At 36.5% G+C, this 21,584-nt stretch overlaps 2 protein-coding genes and 1 long non-coding RNA gene across 5 annotated transcripts; 1 reads left to right on the top strand and 2 right to left on the bottom strand.

Annotated features, from left to right (window-relative positions):
• Positions 1-260: 260 nt before the first annotated feature.
• On the bottom strand, positions 261-12,334 carry LOC123719368 (serine/threonine-protein phosphatase 6 regulatory subunit 3-A). Of its 3 annotated transcripts, XM_045676179.1 has the most exons (14): positions 12,077-12,332; positions 11,829-11,908; positions 11,478-11,751; positions 11,231-11,398; positions 10,848-11,052; positions 10,150-10,733; positions 9,785-9,849; positions 7,204-7,366; positions 7,011-7,043; positions 5,821-5,879; positions 4,848-4,915; positions 4,382-4,558; positions 3,519-4,012; positions 261-3,485 (listed from the first exon to the last, which is right to left on the bottom strand). In XM_045676179.1, exons 1-14 carry the CDS (start codon positions 12,134-12,136, stop codon positions 3,252-3,254), a joined length of 2,664 nt encoding a protein of 887 aa, XP_045532135.1. In that variant the 5' UTR covers positions 12,137-12,332; the 3' UTR covers positions 261-3,251. The 3 variants fall into 3 exon arrangements, with proteins under 3 accessions (XP_045532135.1, XP_045532134.1, XP_045532133.1); XM_045676178.1 differs by having other exon boundaries at positions 261-4,006; positions 12,077-12,334; XM_045676177.1 differs by having other exon boundaries at positions 261-4,012; positions 12,077-12,331.
• A 56-nt stretch (positions 12,335-12,390) lies between these two features.
• Positions 12,391-12,617, top strand: LOC123719404. Its single transcript, XR_006755463.1, has 2 exons — positions 12,391-12,428; positions 12,497-12,617. It is a non-coding gene; the product is annotated as an uncharacterized LOC123719404 (long non-coding RNA).
• Positions 12,618-18,319: 5,702 nt separating this feature from the next.
• Positions 18,320-21,227, bottom strand: LOC123720856 (probable ATP-dependent RNA helicase DDX10). The gene is made up of 3 exons (XM_045677669.1): positions 20,958-21,227; positions 18,770-20,874; positions 18,320-18,498 (listed from the first exon to the last, which is right to left on the bottom strand). Exons 1-3 carry the CDS (start codon positions 21,084-21,086, stop codon positions 18,348-18,350), a joined length of 2,385 nt encoding a protein of 794 aa, XP_045533625.1. The 5' UTR covers positions 21,087-21,227; the 3' UTR covers positions 18,320-18,347.
• Positions 21,228-21,584: the final 357 nt, after the last annotated feature.

The raw sequence follows: 21,584 nt of genomic DNA, 5'->3' as shown, positions 1-21,584 counted from the left end.
TGCCTAAGTCGCCCACAACGCCGCGCCACTAGTGTTGTCCAAGATCCGTATAGGCAAACCTTCCTCGTTAAAAGGCATATCCAAAACCATTTCAATTCGAACCAGTAGTTCCTAAGATTGGTTTAGATTTAGAATATTTAGATAGAATATTTATAGAATATTTCTCGGCTTCAGCCAAAACTTGAATCCGCTGAATCGGCAGTTGAAAATATGTATATGCTGAAAGTAGGCTTTTCATAGGAACTTTAAAAAAACACGTGTTCTCAAACATTAGGTACATATATTTGCTGCTTTCGTTTATCTTACATTGCTTACCATTATAATTAAGTGAGTAGTTGGACAAACAAGTTCTGTTGGGTAATAGCTGGTTCATAATACGCTTGACATCGGCAAGACAATATGAGCGCCATAAAGATAAAAATTGACAGATTTGAAAAAAAACTCATTAATTTAGGACACAAAATGAGCAATTCGTGTAATCTACAAATGTTAACAGAATGTTAATACTGTAAATAATCTGCCCCGTAATACACACAATTAAAAGAATGTTAGTTGTACTAGTCTTGCGTGGCATATGATTTCATCACCTGATACTTAATGCCGTTGTGCTTACAACGAGAGGTTTTTTATTTAGCTAAAGTTATTATTCTAATAATTTACAAACATACGTACAGCGCTCATATTATACCTTAAAATTAGCACCTTTCGCTGGGCGTCGCGTGCGTGAAGATGCGTCTCTATTTAATGAAATACAAATAATATAATTAAACTTAATTAACTTTACTTTAGAAGGCGAGTGACGCAGCGACGCCCGTCTAATCACATTCAACTTCATTCACATTTCCCTTAAACAAGTGTAAGTATCGAGTAACTAGTGCGAGTTAACGAGAAAAACACCTGTGGGATTTAGATATAATAACTGAAAGGGCGCCATTACCTACGCAATACTGAGGGTCTGTAATCGTTAACATGCACTAGGCATCGGCACGTGTGGCCCGAAAAACCACAAAATTGTATAAAAGTCACTTAAACGAACAAAAAGCTTAATACACATAGCAAGGCTCGGTTTGGAACTAGATACAGTAGCGATATGCATCGGATCTCAAATACACCTTAACTACTTTCGTTCTGCTAAAACCGAATTTACGGTGGATACTGACGTCTACGAATGTATACTTAACATATCAAACGGACTTAACTATAAGAAAAACAAGTCTATCTTACACTTTACGATCATAAAATACCACAGATAAAACATTGTTCGGAACAAACGTCAGACTGTTTGGCAATGTACAAAAGGTTAACGAGCTGTTGCAACGATAATAAATTTCAAACGATAAACGATTTCATATTGCACATTCGTTAATTTTTTACAATATATCACGGTATAAGGGTGTAGTAACACCGACAAGCAGATATGTAGGAGCGATAACGATAATTAAACTTTACATTTGATATCATAAGCTCAACAATGGGCGTAACAAAATTACCTAAAACGTTAACAACACAGATGTACCGTGAACTGTTTGTACCTAAATAGGTGCAAAATATATTTTGGACAAAGTCGACGCGACGCCACAGCACGATTCTCTTTATGAACACTATTTAAAAATCAAAAACTCGAACAGGATTACTCTGTAAAACCAATAACGATATCTTCACTTAAAAATTGTCTAAATATGTATCTCTTTTACGAAGTACATTAATTAGTAGTCCATTCATCGACGCACTGATTCACCTTTGAACTACGTGGGACCAATACAGGGTAGAATCGCATCGCTATTCAAATTACAGAGTAAGCCTGCTGTTCCAACATTTAAATACAATTTTGTTGCATTTTCTTAAGCAGTTTAATCTATAGAAACGATAGTACCAGGCGTTTAAACCGTGCAACGAAACGACAAATCGTGTGCCCTATATCTGATTGGACTAGTTTAATGAAGAGCAATCAAGAAATTTTGTCTTTTTTTTTTTTAGTAGCTAAACACTATTTTTTATTTAACAAACCTTAACATATTTTTTTTAATATGTGTGAGATGATCAATTTTAGAAGAAAGCAAAGGGGACCAAAGTAAAGAGCGTGGCTTCGATATGTACACGATATACACGGCGTGATAGGAGCGCCTCAGGAAGCAATCGACTACATAAGGTACAATGTTAAGGCTACGCGTTACACTATTTACGCTACCGTACAAATTGAACACGTATCGACTACTCGCTGACAGCCGAATTAAAGTTGCCTTCTATCAACCGTCACTTGAAACGTTTTGGTCACGAGCGCCGTACCTTCGAATACTTCATTCGAATTAATCAGTTATTAATTTCAAGCGTAGTTATTTTTTATACGGACCGCGTCAACTCGAACAACAGCTAAACTAATGTATTACAAAACTTGAGCAATTGAATTCCTTAACGAAGCGCACCACCAACGCCGGTAACCAAGACGTGACCACGGTCTATCACTTACAGTAGCATTGGTAGCATAGCAGAGCTGTGCTGTATTTCAAGGCCGGTTGAGGCCGTGAGCGCCGAACAATTGAGTCCTCGCTTTCAATTACTTCATAATGGATATGAGTTTGTTATCTCCCACGATCAAATAACCCTAATATAGTTCATCAAAATCTATGCCTAAAGCCGAACAATTTGCATTTTAATACCGTCTTAAATCTCGGAATAAGAGGATATTGGAAACTCCATATTACGCATTAAATCAAAATATAAAGCGGCGCTCACGGCCCATTCGCCGTTATTCGTAATGTAAATTTGTATATAATAAAATGGTCCAATAAGTTCCTCAAAAATCTTTAAAACTTTGCACTGTTTTTTACACTGAGGTATTACGAATATCTCGCATCACGTGGTTGATATTACGATGAAAATCAAATCGAAATTAAGAGATCAAATATTTCATTTAATTAGTAAATAAAACAACTTCACTCGACGTCTCAACTTACGGAAGAACTAATTAATGTATAATAAAACAATAATCAAGCAATATTTATACGTGACCTCATCTCGAGTGCCGCTATCCTCGGGTAAATTGACTTGACTCCACAAGCGAGTGTCGCTTAACCGATATTTACAAGCCGCAAGCACCACAACCCTTTAAATCTTCGAAACCGTCTTAAATATACAAGTTAATAAAATTGAGTTTAAATTAGCCAGATGACAGCCATTAATGGACAGAGCTACGGGGACGAGAGGAAGGTAAGAGGGGCACGAGGCTCTTTGTGGCGGGATTTGCGGCGGAATCACCTCTCGGCCGCAGTAAGGTCGGTGTTGAACGCGCTAGATGTGTTGGACTCGTCCACCTCACTCCCCACTTTGATCTCAGAGTTGTTCGTCTCAGATACTTCGGTTACAAAATTAGGGACTTCATCTGACAATTTGTCGTTGGCTTTGCCAATTTCATTTATAATTTGGGTGTCAGATTTACCGACTTCATTTGTAATTTGGGTGTCAGATTTACCGACTTCATTTGTAATTTGGGTGTCAGATTTACCGACTTCATTTGTAATTTGGGAGTCAGATTTGCCGACTAAACTTATTATTTTTGTGTCAGATTTTGTAACACTTGACACGTTAGGGTTGACCTCACTGAATACCTTGTCATCATTCTGATGGTCATTGAACGTGGAATTGCTGACGGGATTTTCAACACTAGTTATATGAGACGCGACTTCCTCAGTAAATACAGCATTAGTATCAGAATTGCTCGAGTTCGAGGTTGCGTCAGAATTTCCGAGGGTAGCTTGAACCTCAGTTTTTGGGTCGTTGGTGCTTTCGACGTTGGCGATTATGGTTTGAACATCTGATATCGGAGGGTCTGTGGGGGGTAAGGCAGGGGGCAGTTGCGACGCGGTGTCGGCGAGCTCGGCTAGGTGATGAGGGGCGAGGCCACTGAGAGCAGACAGCAAGTTGTGAGTCAGTTCAGCGGTTCCGTCCAGCTGCAGCTGATTCAACTCAGCTTGCAGTTCAGACATATTGCAGTTGTCCTCGCCGCTTTCTGCAACTGATCAAATACAATTACATTACAATTACAATTATAGATCCTTTACTAAATGTAATATGTCCATATTGTATTTGTTTCCCACTACAACTATGACTGTTTAGCGATGTAAAAAGCACAGGCAGCATTACCAAACGAATGTGTTACGATACTGTGGTGATTAACAAGTGATTAACAAAGCATATAATAAAGATTTAGCTGAACTTGTCTGATCTAGAATATTTTATCTTCTACATATACAACAACTGGTAGTGATTGAAGTATAACAGAGCCCGCACCATAGATATAACAAAATAATTTAGATTTAGTGATAAATCTAAACCCGCAAGTGAAACTGCTATCTGCAACTAGAATTGTATATTACTAACTCACCGTTCTGGTTCCATGGATGGGAGTCTTGTGGGGCGAAGGGATCAACGGGGGGCAGACACGTATCACTTCCGAACTGGGCCCATCCCTCGTCTTCAGGGACGGGCTGAGGAAGGGAATCCCCTCCCTCACCTTCATTCTTTTCCTCGTCATCTCCCCAACCGGAACTACGCTCCCACGCTGCAATATATCCCACTGACTTAAGAAATCTCGACAACATATAAACGTTTTATCCTTGTTAACGTCACCTTTTTGTGTTAATCTGATATGTAAAAGAACATTTAAAGTATACTAAAGAATACAGAGAGATTAACTTTATATATATTTAATTGGAATATTGTTTAGGAGAATGAAATAGTGTTCTAGGAGCCACACTTACATATCGCTAAAGAATATCACCCTACCTCCTAGCTGGAAACCCTGATACATATTTTATTTATGTATTATGAAGTAAATGGTATATACTCACGCAAATCCAGCGCCATCTGCATGCCTTCATCGAAATCCAAAACATTACTGGGGTTGTTCTCCCATAAACTATTACAAACAAATACAGTTTTAGATTTTTATACACTTAGTTAAATTAAGTTTTTCTGAGAAATGAGAATGAGAATTTGCTCTTAGAAAAGTTGACGACTCGTAGCAATTACGATTACGATACGATTATTGTAGTTCAACTTCTTTTGGCGCGTTAGGGAAAAATGATGAGAGTAAATTTATGCGATGCGTGCACAGTCACAAAAAACCGACACATTTAGCATTGCCAACATTTTAAAATATGTCCATTACTTCAATTGTGTAGATTTTTTTAATGACGTTTAAATAAACTTTATTTAACTAGATAATGCGTAATAAAACTTTCCATGTATTCAATACATATGTTCTATTGTTAGTATGGTTTTCAACAACCGTAGAACAAGGCGAAATATAAAAAAAATTAAAAGATTTTTATCTTGTTACGCCAAAGAAGTACAACTTCTAACGCGTGTACATAAGTAGACACACATTTTTATATAGAAGCAGATTTGGTATAGTATATATATATATATATATATATATATATATATATACAATACCAAATACTATAGCTATAGTATATATATATATATATATATATATATATATATATATAATAGTCTCATTGTACGTATTTGGAAACGGAAGAAACGTATCTAAACGTATACAGAGGTCTACGTGTACGAATACGTGACCAAACTATACTGACACCTTTAACTATGAATCCCGGGTTATTATTTCTGACGGATTCCATATCCATGGAAGCAGAACTGCAATTTCGAGGACATAGGCTGACTTTCTTGTTTAAAAAAATGAACAGATTTCACGGCTGATTGGAGTGTTACGGGACATAACAGTATATTCAGTGACGACACGCCTTGGTGCATTTGGTCTGCCTACACACTAGTATGGGGAGGTGTACTCACTCGTCGCTATAGCTCTCCGTAGATGGATACTGCGACACGCCTTCCTTGCCAGCCTCAATCTATTAACACACGTTATTGTAAACATTAATCAATGTAAAAAATTTACTGCCCGTCCAAGGCAGATATTGTTCGTATTTATTTAGTACTACGAATACTTCAATCACTTAGTTAATACAATTTCATAGTATAATGGTAATTTACTGTACTGTTTATCGATGTATCAAACACGAGTACCACAGATAAACATAAATAAAAAACAGCGCCGTAACAACCTTCTTAGTCTGGGCCTTAAATTTCTGTATCTGTTTCGTAATCTTTTCCTTAAAATACACAAGTAGATGCTCAGCCTGACACACACACCGTCGACTTTTTGGGTCTAAGGCATTACGGATTTCTCACGATATTTTTCGAGTGAGTGTTAAATGCGCACATGACAGTCTGTTGGTGGACAGCCGGTGTTCGAACCTGTAAGCTCCAGGATCACAGTTGCACGCTGAAGCCACTAAGCCAACACTGCTCAACTTAAAGACTGCATTAAGACTCGGTTAACGACATGAAGTACTTATGAAACCTCATTCATTACCTTCTAATACGAAAAAAGTATTGTTATATTTAGCCCAGATACTCCGGTAGCAACAGTTATCAATAGCAATTAATTAAATAATAAAATAATTTATTGGCAACCAACAGTCTCCCTATGCAGCGAGAACTGTTTCAGGGTTGTCAGTTCCATAGAATAATAATTATCACAATTTCAATTATTTTAGAATACCCAATATTTAGCATGGTAACTTAATACATTTTTTTATTTATTTCACATAATAAACTATACGTTTGTAAAATGATTCGGCGCATGCGCTCTCCAAAACGGTTACCAATCTGCACATAAAATCACTACAAACGGAAAAAATATTCAAAATACGAAATGAAGACACACAAAGCATTCATTATTTTTATGTAATACGTTAATCGAATGCGTTTTATTTTTCTTTAAATGTGTTACTGTTACACAAAACAGTCTCAAAACTTAACGACGCAAATTGGCGTACATTGCAATTACGTGATGAAAATCCGGCAACGCACTTGCGAGCCTTCTGGCAATGTGAGTGTCCATGGGCGGCAGTATCGCTTAACATCAGGTGAGCCTCTTGCCCGTTTGCCTGCTATTACATAAAAATTAAATAACTTACCTCGTTCCACGTCTCCGATGGGTACTCGCCGCCCTGAAAGTTTTAATTGCTATTAATATACTACATATTACTTATAGTCTACCACATGGAGGCAAGTAGTAAGTGCAGACATGCTCCTTAAACACATCTGTCCTTGACTCTACGTATTTTCAGAAATGTTTGTTTTCTACTTCTAATTATCCCATATACTTACAAGTGGCGCGTCGAGGCGTGTCAGCAGCGGTTGGAGACGGGCCTGCAGAAAGGCTTCCCACCGTTCTTGAACTTCGGGTAACGCAAATGAGCCAACGCCAGCCGCCGCCAAAGTACGGCAGGCGACTGTCACGTGACCCATCAAGCTCGACCGACGCGCCGTCCTATGAAACAATTATTTAAGCTATAAAACAAAATCCAACCAACAAATAACCGCCATGGCTTGGTGGTTAATGATGCGGACGAATGTGAAACTATTTAAAATATATTAAATTTATTAAAATATTATTATAAAAACAAATATTGTGCCGGGCTTGCGAAAGAAAAAAGATACTTCCCGTGATTGGTACGCGAAGCCATTGAAATAAAAAAAACACCCAAATTTCAATAGAGAAGACGGCCCAAAATTATCAAACACCTGGGATCCAATAATATCCAAATTAAAACCCCAAGACAAACAATCCGCGAAAATAGAGGACACCGTGAGTAATTTCTGCAAAAACGCGTCATCTTTTAGTCGATTTCAATTTCGGAGAAATAAATACAGATAACATAACTTTCGCTACTGCTGTGATACTTTTGAAGTTTTGTATTCAGTCACCGTGACCACGCACGCTGTGAAGCACGCGAAATGTCGGAAAAAAATAAATTTAGAATTATGTAAATAATTATAAGTTTATAATAATAATACATAGCTTCAATCCGTTTAAAAAGTGTTTCCTTTTTGTATTATACATAGTCCAGCAATCAATTCTGATACAAATAAAATGCATTTGTTTAATGATTTTTAATATTCTATTCGAAATGGCCATTTTGGCTTTTGGACTTCGATGGATTTACGCACTGTTTCCAAGGGCATTTCCACTACTGCTCCAAAGATTTTTTAAGAAACTCAATGTCGCCGTGTCGTTAAGAGCATGTCATGTCCTCTAAAACTGACCACAATTTAAAGTCTAAAGGGTTGATGTCTGGACTAGATGAGGGTCAGTCCTTAGCTCTTATAAAGTCCGGAACGTTGGCCAAGCCAGGCTTGGGTAGTTTGTGGCTTGTGATCAGTTGCAGAATCCTGGACCTGAATCCAGAAGATAGATGGAAAGTCCACCAAATGAGAGGTTTCACACACGCATAACGATGACCACGTTGTACCTTTCGGACCACTTGAGCAGCTTTTTTAGAACTGAACACTTTATCATTTTACCTATTGTAGTCTTTTTCATCGGTAAAGAGGTATTTCTGGGTTTTTCACCTGCGGCGCTTTGGTCGATCCTCTTTAATTATAAAGATTGGTTTAGGGCATGTCCTGTATATCGAGGATAAGCACCGAGCTTCAGGTCTGGTTTTATAATTCTCCTAATGGGGTTTCGATGAATTCTGTCTTTAACAGCCTTTGGAGTTCAAACAGCACGCGGTAGCCCTGATTATTTCTGGACTTCAACGGACGAAGTGTTGTATCTGTTGATAGTACGATATAGGAACAAACGACTGATTGACTTTTGAAGTGTCAGGAATATGACCGACGGCTCCATATCCTCTTTGTGCAAGGCGATCATCCTATTTTCTTTAACACCTCATTCCATATTGTAATTAGATAATGAACACGAAAAAATATGTGAAAAACGCAAAATCGAAGAAAGGATTTAAAATAATATACGTGTTCCAAATTCAAAATATTAAAAAGTTAAAAAAAAAGTTTTTTTGGGACAGTATTTATGGCCAGACTAGTTACGCTAAGCACTCACGAAGCGGTTTGCACCCGCGCCCGCCGCGGTGGCGGTTTGAAGTTTTATTTTCAAAACTCACGAGACCGGAGTTTTGTGCCGTTACGCAGACCCCGCGATTGCGTGATTATCGCTCGCAAACTTGGCGGTTGAATATCGCAATACGGGCGGTTTTACGATCAGTTGAGCTTCTAAGCTCTTATCCCATATAACTGGAGTTTCTTGAACCAAAGTAATTAGTAGATCGACTTCAATATCAATATCCACTTTGTTGACAAACGTGCACAAACGATACGAGTAATAACAAACCACCCCTCCCGCCCCCCACTGCTACAACTCGCCGCGGCTGCGGGACCTCAACCGCGCCCGCCGGTACAAGATGACCGCCGATGCAGCGGGACCCGCAAACAATCGCCCACGCCGCGGCCGTAAAACGCGTCGTGAAATGTGATTAAATTTTATACATAAATATCTGTATTTTACAAAGGTTGCGGACCCGCCAACGGAGAAGCGGGTGCAAACCGCTTCGTGAGTCCTTAATGTCATACAAAAGAAGTGGTTGTCCCTGTATTAAAATTTGTTTAGCCATTATTAATACTAAAGACATTTGAACTTAAAAGAAATAAAGATAAACCGTCTAATCTACTAAAAATAATCCCAATCAAGTCCATATTTAATACTAAAAGTGGTTGGTACTAAAAATAATGTACAAGATCTTAGCTTCATGCTCTACTGTTGTCTCTAACGATACAAGTGATTAAATTTTAAATACTTGGGAACTTTAAAGCAGGTATACATATAAAATAGCAGGCCTTAAATATTATGCTTATATACCAGTAAAACAAAAGATTAAAAATAACTCACTTTTTGTCTTCATTTTCTTCAAAAGTGTCCATAAGCCGGGTCAGCAAGTTGCCTTCTTCCACCAGCTTTTAAATTATAATAAAATTAATTACTATATGGTTAATAATTTATATTTATTTAATATTGAAAGTAAAATATGAAGTTTATCAAGACTATTGTCAGTTCAAAGGAAAAGGCTATGTAGATCTTTTTATCTGTGTCTAACAATTTTGGCCTAGAGAACTAATAAATGCTTCTGTTTTGATAGCAAACAAGGTTCCTCAGAACAACTACTTGTTTTATGTTGTTCTGTCAACACTTGTCACACATATGTTTTTTCAGTCTTTAAAGGAATTTTCAAAATCATTGTCAGTAAAAATATTTACCTGTACCCAATAGACCGGGGCCTGTGATTTGTTCTGGGATATGTTATGCAACATCGTGCACACCTGCGCGTGTAGGAAATTGTTGTCGGGGAAGGCAAAGAACAAGTCAAGCAGCACATCAGGCATGGCCAGTGTCCGCATGACCATGTGCACCATGGGCTCTTGAGTTCCCATGAGCTCTGCCATGAGCGCCACGACCTGCAGGCGCGCCGCTCCCACCCGCCGGCGCCCGCTTGGCCCAGTCGCTGGCTCTCGCAGTAGATCTTGCTGCAGCAGCCGCAGATGCGGCGTCACATCTCGCAATTCCACGTCGCACGTATCTTCCAACGGCTGGATGAGCACTCGCAGAAGACGGCAGGCGTTGAATAGCGCGGTGTCGTAGAAGTCCGGAGGACTACAGAAGCAGCCGAGAAGGAGCGCGTTAACCAATGGCTTGGTGCGTAAGCGAGCGCTTAAGCATCGCGTCGTCCAAGAAGGTTGCCAGTCCTCCCCGGCCCATCTGCCCGCTAAGCCACACGCCAGCGCACTGGCACTGGCCGACGCAGCCACTTGCAGTCGCCGCGTGCGTTCCGTCATCCCCGCGCCTGACACCCCGATTGACAATTGATACAATTATATACATAGTTTCACTGAGAGTTGCCTTCATTTATTAATTTCATATACATATATATATAGATAAAATAAAGAAAGTTACATACTATTTTTACTAGAGTCCCCACTGCTGATGGAGTCCTTGTGACTTGCCTCTGCTTTTTCACTCTCCTCATGCACCCCTTTCTCGACATCATTTTCTGTCTTTTGTTCGATTGGCACAGGTACAGGTGTTGCCTGAATTTCAGTTGGCTCATAATCACAGCAAATTATTTGTATAAGATTTTCCAAAAACTCATTTTCAACCAGCCACTGTAAATATTCAAGTACATAGAGTTTATTAATCATTGTTTGATTAATAGTATCTTTAAAAGACAAAGATATAATCAATCAAAGGAGCAAAGTATAAGCATAACTAAACTTAATTTCTAGTTCAACAAATCACAATTTACAGCCATTTTAATTTTATAAAAATAAATATGTAACATACCTTTTCAATTATTTCACTAAAAGGCTCCTCAAGATAGAATACAAAATATTTAATGGTATCTGCTATAGCAGAGGTGGCAATGTGTCTTAATAAATTGGGTAAAAAATCCTTCCGTGCCTTAAAGAAGTCCAGTGCTCGTAAACATAATATGTGATGCAAGTAGCAGTCCTACAAACAAACAATGTCAAATATAATTATTTTTTTTACAATTTTTATTTACACAATATATGATTGGTAATGAATGTACCTGCATAGGGCTTCTTTTCAGCAATGTTTCAATAGTTCTACTAAAGTATGATGCTAGCAATGGATTGAGAGGTGGATCCCTATTCAGGAAATCACATAGTCGATTCATCTGCTTCACATCAATGCACAGACTGGACATCAGGCCAGACAACTGGCTGGTTAGCACTTCACAGGCAATATTTGAATGTCTGTACTGTGTTGTTAATTCTAAATCCTTAGATGGCTCCTCAGTTATTAGGGCGATGAGTTCTGCTAAGATCTCTGGTCTTGTTAGACTGAAATTTTAATACATGGGATGTAGTAATGAATATTTTCAAGTATAAATTTAATTATTACAAATATCGATATTTACAATCGTATAAGATCTTTGTTGTCCGCTTTACACTCCTGAAGGATGTCGTCCGCCTCCAGGATTTGTGTTAAAGTTACATTCTGAAACCAAATAAGATACCACTTTTACTTATAATATACATGATGGAAAAACTTTTTAATATATAATAAATACAAATTACGTATTATTTCGCCTATATATATATAAAAAATCATAATAATAAAGACGTGACTGCACATAACCACCAAGACAAACAACAAAACACCGACCTCCTCCTTAAGAAGAAAGTTCAACTGCCTAATAGTCATATAATTGGCGCTCCAAAACATTCTTAATGATTACTAAGTTTAATTGGAGACACTATAATAAATCCATAAATTTAATGGTATCTATTTCTTTGCGAAATGTTGTAAAACCCAAACGCAGCGCTAAACAAATCCGTAATCTTGAAAGTCCCAAATCCCAACTCCTGTTTCCCATTGCCAGTTGTTTCTGTCGACTGTTAGTTGTCAGCTGTCAGCAAATGATAGCGCGGCTCGACAGTCTGTAGCCTAGACCCAAAAGGCGTGAGTCGGGATACAATAAACGACACCATGACAGTGCTACAGTGCTGACGAATACGTAATTATTATCCATTAAAAAGTTTTCCATCGTGTATATTATAAAAGTGGTATGTTATTTGGTTTCAGAATGTAACTGTAACACAAATCCTGGAGGCGGACGACATCCTTCAGGAGTGTAAAGCGGACAACAAAGATCTAATACGATTGTAAATATCTAAATTTGTAATAATTAAATTTATATAAAATATATTTGAAAATATTCATTACTACTATGTATCAAAATTTCAGTCTAACCAGAGATCTTAGCAGAACTCATTGCCCTAATAACTGAGGGGCCATCTAAGAATTTAGAATATAAAAACAGTACAGACATTCAAACATTGCCTGTGAAGTGCTAACCAGCCAGTTGTCTGGTCTGATGTCCAGTCTGTGCATTTGGGGTATTTCTGTAAAAATAATAAGTAGCAAATTGATGGAATTACTCCCCATCTAACATTATTTTCAACAATTGTATTGAAAGTGGCGAGTTTCCCGATCTAATGAAACATGGTAAAGTAATTTCATTATTTAAAGCAGGTAGTATGTCCGACCCCAGTAACTTTAGACCAACTTCTGTACTAGATACTTGTAGTAATATATTTGAAACTCGACAGCCGATGCCGGTGTTGAGTTATATATATATATATTAGGTCCTTACATATGAAATTGGCGTTTTGTATGGGAGGAACAAAAAGTCGAATATTTTTAAATAAAATATATTTAATTAATCAAAGTATGAACCATTGTTTTCTATGATTTTTTTCCATCTCATAGGTAGTTCATTGATCCCTTTACTAAAAAAAACCAGTCGGACGGGAATCAATAAAATCTGTCGCTTCACAGGGAAAAAAAATTTCCCTTGCAAGAAGTTGTCCAAATTTAGAAAAAAATGGTAATCTGTTGGAGTAAGGTCCGGAGAGTACGGAGGATGTCTTAGGCACTCTAATTGAAGCCCTTCTAATTTGGTAGCCTTCTGTTGTGCAGTGTGTGGTCTAGCGTTGTCGTGAAGTAGCAGTGGCGTGGAGCGATTGACCAGCCTAGGTTGTTTAGCCGCTAGCTTTTCCATCATGGTTTGCAAATTTATTGCTGACAATAGACATCAGCCGTAATAGTCTGGCCAGATTTGAGAAAACTGCAATGACAATACCGGCACTAGTCCACCAAACGCTTACAAGTAACTTCTTTGGGGTTAATTTTCGCTTGGGGCAGGATTTGGCTGGCTGGCCAGGATCCAACCATTGCGCTGAGCGCTTCCGATTATCGTAAAGAATCCATTTTTCATCACAGGTAATGATTCCGTTTAAAATACCTTCATTATTGTGCCGGTTCAGTAATGCCGGTTTGCAATGGATCCGCTTCCACAATAGCCTTCAATACTTCATTATCAACTTGGGTCTCAGGTCGTCCACGGGACTTGTTCTGCAGGTCGAAATTTCCAGAACGAAAACGTTGGAACCAAAAACGAACTTTGTTTTCTTTTGCAACATGACCGCCATACACATCATTCACCCTTCGAGTCGTGTCCGCAGCACTAGTGCCACGGCGGAACTCGTACTCGTAAATAATGCGATACTTTAAGTTTTCCATTTTGTAAAATGAGTGACGCAAACAGAAAAAAAAACAAATGAATGACGGTCATCGAAGCACAAATACATGAGTAAATAGCTGTACAAATTTGAATTTGAAATTCCTAACCAAAGAGGAGGTATTTGAGGTCAAAGTGGACAGTACGACAAAACGCCTATTTCATATGTAAGGACCTAATATATATCGTTTAGGCTTGGTAAAAGTCGCATCTTATCCAAAGCATTTGATTGTGTCCAACACGAGTCCTTAATCAGAAAACTTCGCCACTATAGCATCAAGAATACTGCAATGAAACTTCTGCCTTCCTATTTTCACGGTAGAACTCAGAAGGTTGAAGTAAACGGTAAGAGGTCTTCTGGGTCGGCAGTAGATATGAAGGTACCGGGGGTACAGGGCTCAACTCTTGGTCCTTACCTCTTTCTTGTTTATATAAATGATCTACCTTTCATGGTAGAGAAAAAACATCAGATAGATTTGTTTGCTGATGATATGTCCTTGATTTTTAAAATCAAACGACAAACAACCAATTTTGACGATTTGAACAAGGCTCTCTATTCAATTGTCCATTGGTTTAGTATGAATAACCTTCTACTTAATATAAAAAAAAACTAAATGCAATAAATTTTGTGCAAAAAGTGCAAGGGTTATGGATACTAAACCAATTATAAATGATGAGGAATTCAATCTGGATGATACAACTGTATTTCTTGATTCCAAGATTTAAAAATTCAGTGGACCCCTCATATTAAGGGATTGGCGAAGAGACTCAGTTTTGCAGCTTAAGCGGTTAAAAAATTCGCTCACTTACTGATGTCGATACAGCTAGACTTGTTTTTATTATTGTGGAGTCATGCTGCTGATGTCGAAACTATTTTCATCCTGCAGAAGAGGGCTATTCGTGCAATCTATAATTTAAAATGTAGGGAATCTCTGAGAGATAAATTCAAGGAAATTAAATATACTTACCTTTCCCTCACAATATATTTATGAAAATATTATGTATTTATACAAAAAAAGTGATAAGTTTACTAGAATAGAACATACGCACAATGTTAATACTCGGAACGAACGAAGGCTGCAATTTCCTCGTACTAGACTATGTAAAGTTAGTAATTCCTTTTTGGGAAAAGGGATACTCTTCTTTAATAAAATCCCAGAGGCTCTTTTATCTCTGCCTTTTAATAAATTTAAGAAATGTATTAAACAAAAGCTGTGTAAAAAGGCTTACTACAAAGTTAACGATTATCTAGTTGATAAAAGGGTCTGGGACTAGTGCTAGAGAGGCTACTTCTCATTAATTTGCGATATTTGTTTTAAAATAAGTGTTGTTTGATGATTTGCTATTTTAAAAGAGTACTCGGGGTACGAGAGTCAGGACGGTGCTTGTCGCTCCGCTCCGCTTAGGGTTGGTTTTTCAGGCGGGAATCAACGGACGCGAGAGAGTCAACCAAACTCGCGCACTTTGTTCTTATCTATTGCGTAGTAAGGACGCGGGTGTTTTTTATCACGACAGAGTGCTGTAACGCTTTGTGTATCACTTTTATGGAATTGGAAATGGAACCAATCATTTAGAATCCAAAAGTAGGATCAAATAAATATAATAACTAAATATAAAGAAGATCAAAACTAAAAAAAACATTATCAATCGCGAAATTTAGATGACACGTAAGGAATAAAAAAGAATAAATTATATTTACACCAGCATGATATGATGTTTTTTGGAGTTTACTCCTTAAGAAACGGTTTGAGTTATAAGGCCCGGTACGGAAATTTTATGAGGAGTAAAATAAAGTGTAACACGAAAAGTTGAGGCGTTACGTAGAAAGAGACAAACATATATATCTGTAGGATTGAACGTGTAAAAGAATGATTCCATCTAATTCTCTCTCTAAAACTGGATTTGTATAAATTGAACACAATTATTATTGTTATTATTATTACTATTATTTATATTGTTTTGTAACATACTTTATGTAATACGCTTTATTGAAGTAATATAAATAATCCGAATAATTACAGATATATGTTTGTTTCTCTTATCATTTAGCAGATGCGTTCATTTACCCTTTTTTTCTTTTCGATATATATCATAATTATTCGTAAGGAGTAAACTCCAATCGTGCGTCGTAGCTGACACATACACACATTTTTTTTTGGTTAGAATAGACACGACATTATAATATTGATAGGCACATAAAGTAGCTAATGCACGCGGCCTCCACTCGCCAAGACTTGCAGAGACCCTCAACGAGGCGCCTCGTTAGAATCTGATTATGGTTAGTAAATATGTTTTAATAACAAAATTGTCCTTATTTTATTATACTAATATTGTTTTTTGCTAGTATAATTAGCCTAGTCTCTCTTTTATATTATCACTAACTCCTTTATAATCAACTTCAAAAAAGACGGTTTAACCGGATTTGGATATTTTAGAATGATTTAGGCTTTTTCAATTGTGGTCCACCAAATACTTCGTTACTAAGGCATATCCCGATGGAGCCTTTTTATTTAAATGGCGTACCTATATTCCAACCTGGAACACTCCGGTTTGATCATAATCGATTCAGTCAAATCAAATCAAAATCAAAAGTTTCTTTATTAAGTAAATAGTCTTAAATCTATATTTTAGTACATCCCTTTTAAGTTCAAAAACCTGTGTTAGGGATGATGACAGATATTTGAAGTCAGTTTATTTTTTCCAAATTACTCTTAAACATCACATGACTTAACATTTACACCCTAATTAATAAAAAATAAATCATTGCAATTGCACCGTTTTAACTGATACTCATGTCTTTGTCTGAAAAACGTCTTAATGTTGACGTTGCCAATACTTTTATTGTTTTTCGAAGTAATCTCCGTTCCTCTCTACAAATCGTCGCATTCCATGGAGTCATTGAGAAAAGCAGTGGGCCCATGCTTCCTTAGGGGTTTCTTCTATGGCATTTTCGTATGCTTTCACCGCATCTTCAGAGCTCGTAAAGCGAATACCTCGAATTTTATCTTTAGTTCTTGGGTATAAATGAAAGTCACAGGGTGCCAGGTCAGGACTGTATGTCGGATGACTCATTGTCTCGACGCATGCCATAGTCAAATATTCACCAGTCCATGGGAAGGTGTTTCTGGTCGTCGGTTAAAGTATGGGGAATCCATCTGGTACAAAGCTTCCTGACGCCTAAGTGTTCATGTAATATTTTTTTGATTTGACTCATTCCAATGCCTAGGCTTGCTCGTATCTGCTCATAATAGGTCATTATCTTATCTTCCTCTATCATTCGTCGCACAGCACTGATGTTATCTTCAGTAGTCGCTTTCAAAGGACTGTTAATGAATGCAATATTGAATATAAGTACTACATTAGGTTACCAAAGAGTTCTGAAATAGAAATTCAAAAAAGTTTTCAATAGCAATGTTTCTAACTGGCCAGTTCTAAACATTTTCAGTGTTACCTACGTATCATAGCGTAAATGCAAATCGAAAGAAAGGTACGAAAGACTTAACAGTGTTTTTCCTCTTTTTTATTTTTAAACGTTGGCGGACTCTCGTTCGTGACTAGACTAACAAAAAAATTGTTTAACTCATTTAGAGTTTGCTAAATGTAAGTTACACATCTGTTATCTGTTACCTATAAAGAATGTTAACTTGTAGTCGATCTTTTGAAAATTATCGGATTGCTTGAAACTGGCTGAAAAGTTAAATCTATTGCCACAATATAAACAAAAACACCATTCGAAAGGAGAATGTTATAGTAATACAATATTAGAGTGTATGAAAAACTAAAGGGCTAACAAAACTGACGTTTTACAATTTCTTGTCTTCAAGTATAAAATTTGAGTTTCTTATTATTAACTAATCTATGTGTTACTTAACTAATAAACTAAACTAGGTTACATACCTCGAGTTTTTTATATACCTGTTTATTCCGTCAAAATTTATTATAGTAAGTTAAGTTACTAAACAGTAGGAAAACCCTAAAAACAGTCACACATTAATGGACTAACATTAGTAACAAACGTAGTCGGCAGTCGCCACTATCTATGCGCGCATTTATGACTTGCTCGCAATATAAAGGAAAATATTTCGAGGCAACCGGCGTGCCTGAAGACGACTGTCTGAGGCACAGAATTTTGTAGTTGGTTATTTTTTTAAAGCTTTCGAATGCCCGTAAAGAGAAATTTTGGTATCGGTAGGTGAGATTATCACATATCAGAAAACATGAATTTAGTTGAACTGTACATATCTTCTGTAATACATCTGTTTAACATAACTGGATTGCGGGAAGCAAATAAAGAAACAACAACAAATAAGATATAAAAGAAATTGTAGTTAACAATATATATTAACAAACTTTTTATTTTTTTGCTTTAAGCAACTGCATAGCAAGTAATTCTGCTTCACTAACAGACAGAGATGCTGATATATCTTCAAGTTTTCTTACTTTTCTAGGCATTACACTTTCTTGAACTATGCCTTTACTCTCCATCAGCTTTCGCTTTGTAGGCCTGAAAGAAAAGAAGTAAAAATATGACTTTCTATCGAAAAATACTACATTATAGCCACCATATAAATCCACAAGTGTTCATTGCCTTAACACTGCCAGCCTTCTACTTTGAAGGCAAAGGCAATTTTTGTTTATTATCTTTTTAACTAATTTACACATTAAAATCAGTGGCATTGCATCAAACCCAAAAAACACAAAGCAGATTTTAAACTGTTAGTAGAATTTGTTTAAAAAGTAAAAGATTGTGTTGCCTAAACCCAGTAAAAACATACCTATGATATTTTTCGTCTTCTGAGGCACTGGACAGTGAGTCATTTTCAGATTGAGAAGATAATATTTTGCTATCGTTGTCATGTTTTGGCTCATATATTTTGTCTGGATCAGGTAGCCAAGAAAGATCAGGTCCGTCAGAGTCTGTCACAGTTCCAAAATCATCTTTCTCTCCATCCTCTTTTTTCTTGTTTTTCAATTTCCTTTTCTGTTCCTTATGCTTTGCTTTGACTTTGTCTCTAAATCTCATTTTGTCAAACTTATCTTCTTCTTGTAAAACTTCTTTGGCTTTTTCTATATCAATTCCACCAACATCTTCATTTTCAAATTGCTTAGCTAATTCTGACTTAACATCCTTTTTATCATCATCTATAGCTTCACCATCATCAGTGAATTTTATAGTTGTGTTAACTTTTATTTTTTTTTTAAGAATTTTTTTAGCTACTGCAGCTTTTGTAATGGGCTTCTTTTTCTTAGAAGGTTTGACATCCTCAATACTGACTGGTTCAATATCTACATCTTTTTTCTTAAAATAAAGGAAGTCATCTTCATCACTATCTACCTCATTATAAAAACTAAACGTAGGGACTGCCTTCTTATTAGATACCACTTTGGGTTTTCCTTGACCAATATCTTCTGTATCACTGGGAGGTGTATCATTTCCTAAAGTTGTTTTTAATTTTTCAACCATTAAAGCATTTTCTGTTTGCTTTAGATTATTATGAAGAGCATTTTTCTTCTGGACATTTTGCAAAAATCTAATTCTTGGTGGAACAATCAAGCCAAGTGACTTAGCATATGCATCAGTGTCTAGGCAATGGACATTAAATATGTCTTTGTTCTTCATAAGAAACACAGATTTTAAATAACTTACAAAAGCTCTCTGTGCTGTTTGCTTTAGGTCTGTATTATCTGAAAGTAGAGCTTCTATTTTTCGTTGGGGTGACATAAGTTTTGAGGGATCTACTGATATTTTGTTAATAGGAATTTTACTATTATTGAGGTCTTCTACAATTCTTTCTTCAGTTGGCAACAACATTAATAAACCTTCTCCTTTACCAAAAACGCCTCTAGCTGTCCTGCCCGCCCTGTGAATATAAGTTTCTACATTTTCAGGGCAATCATATTGGATAACCCAATTAACTCTAGGAAAATCTAAACCTCTAGAAGCCAAATCTGTTGCAAATAGCACAACATTTGATTTTCTGCAGAATTCTTGATAGATTCTTTCTCTTTTTTCCTGGTGAAGTGTGCCATAAAGAGCTAACAAACTAACTCCTGGCCTTAATTTACAAAACAATTCATAAGTATATTTTACTTGTTTACATGTTGCCATAAAAACAAGAACCTTTTGTTTCAAATGGTTTTTAATAAATGACCATAGTATCCCCAATTTCTCATCAATCTCACAGACAATAAAACTTTGTTGTAGAGATTCTGGTGTGACAGTATCAGCCTGTTCATGTGGGGCCACATATGTAGGAAATGATAGACTAAGTCTAGCTAAATCTTTAACTGATTTTGTTTGTGTAGCTGAGAACAATAAGGTCTGTCTTTTTGGAGGCAAATTTTCTATAATTGCATTCATAGTAGTCTGAAATCCCATGTCGAGACATCTATCAGCCTCATCCAAAATAAGCATTTGAAGACTACTACAATCAAAAAGGGGATTTTCATCCATATGCTGCAGTAATCGGCCTGGAGAGCAAATAAGTATATTTATTTGGTCCATTCTTTTTTTTTCAAATTTCAGATTTTGACCACCAATAATTAAACCAGCTGAAAAATCATGGAAATGTCCAATTTTACGAAGTGTTTCGTAAATTTGATAGGCTAATTCTCTTGTGGGTGAGATTACAATAGCTCCAACACCATCTAGCCGTGTCCATTTTTTACAGAAGAGTAGTTCTAGAATGGGAATTAAAAATGCTAATGTCTTTCCAGAACCAGTCTTTGCAGCTCCTAAAATATCTTTCCCTTGTAAAGCATATCCTATGGCCTGTTTTTGAATATCAGTTGGTACTGTGTAATTATTATCTTTTAATCCTCTCAATGTTTTTTGCGACAGTGGCAAGTCTTTAAAAGATTTAATATCTTCGGGAATTATCTAGAATAATGAATTAAGATTTAAAAAAGGCTTACACGCTATATAAATTCACTACGGGAGTTATATGTTCATTATATACTTACTTTATCATATTGGCTCTGTAAATATTGTATAGCAGAATCCTCTTCAACACTCTTTTTTTTTCTAGGTTTAAAAAGTTTGTGTTTTGTTTTCTTTGTATTTCGTTTCTCCGAATTATTCTCATTTGTCATATTGCAGTCAGAAATGTAAAATTATTACAATTATTTTCTAAAGGCCAAATATATTAGATACATGAGCACATGTTGTTGACAGTTGTCACCAATTGACGCACTAGTAGAGGATAAAAGCACAATGCACATATTAATCATGGCCTGTCAAGTATGAGGTATAGTGAGGTAGTAGTAGCGACAGGGTACTTGAGTCTTATTAATTATTAAATAATGACTATGAAAAAACATTCAAAAGCACCCTAAACTCTTTCGTGTTGAGCAACGAGTTTGTTTTATTAAACAGCTTTTATTTTGAAAGAATACATGCGTAAGAGAGCGTTGACGCACAGTAGGCTCATAATCAGCTCATAATCAACACAGGAATTTTAATTCGTAAGTGACATCTACATATTAATACCTGTATTTTGTTAAATTATAGTTTCATTCTTTACCATACATCATTGAACCATAGAGTACCTCCTGCAGATATTTTCTTAAATAGGGATACCATACTTGATA

Source organism: Pieris brassicae, chromosome 2 (genome assembly GCF_905147105.1).
Source record: "Pieris brassicae chromosome 2, ilPieBrab1.1, whole genome shotgun sequence".
Taxonomy (NCBI): Eukaryota; Metazoa; Arthropoda; class Insecta; order Lepidoptera; family Pieridae; genus Pieris; species Pieris brassicae.
The sequence above is the reverse complement of the archived record's forward strand: the minus strand, read 5'-3'. Positions and strand labels throughout refer to the sequence as shown.

Excerpts from the sequence above, each read along its gene's own strand:
- LOC123719368 (XM_045676177.1), bottom strand. The coding sequence starts at position 12,136 with ATGTTTTGGAGCGCCAATTATATGACTATTAGGCAGTTGAACTTTCTT. Across the intron at positions 10,734-10,847 it reads TGGGGACTCTAGTAAAAATA|GCGCGGGGATGACGGAACGC; the intron begins GTATGTAACTTT and ends TCGGGGTGTCAG. Across the intron at positions 4,013-4,381 it reads CCATCCATGGAACCAGAACG|TTGCAGAAAGCGGCGAGGAC; the intron begins GTGAGTTAGTAA and ends GTATTTGATCAG.
- LOC123720856 (XM_045677669.1), bottom strand. The coding sequence starts at position 21,086 with ATGACAAATGAGAATAATTCGGAGAAACGAAATACAAAGAAAACAAAA. Across the intron at positions 20,875-20,957 it reads TACAGAGCCAATATGATAAA|ATAATTCCCGAAGATATTAA; the intron begins GTAAGTATATAA and ends TCATTATTCTAG. Across the intron at positions 18,499-18,769 it reads GAAGACGAAAAATATCATAG|GCCTACAAAGCGAAAGCTGA; the intron begins GTATGTTTTTAC and ends CTTTTCTTTCAG.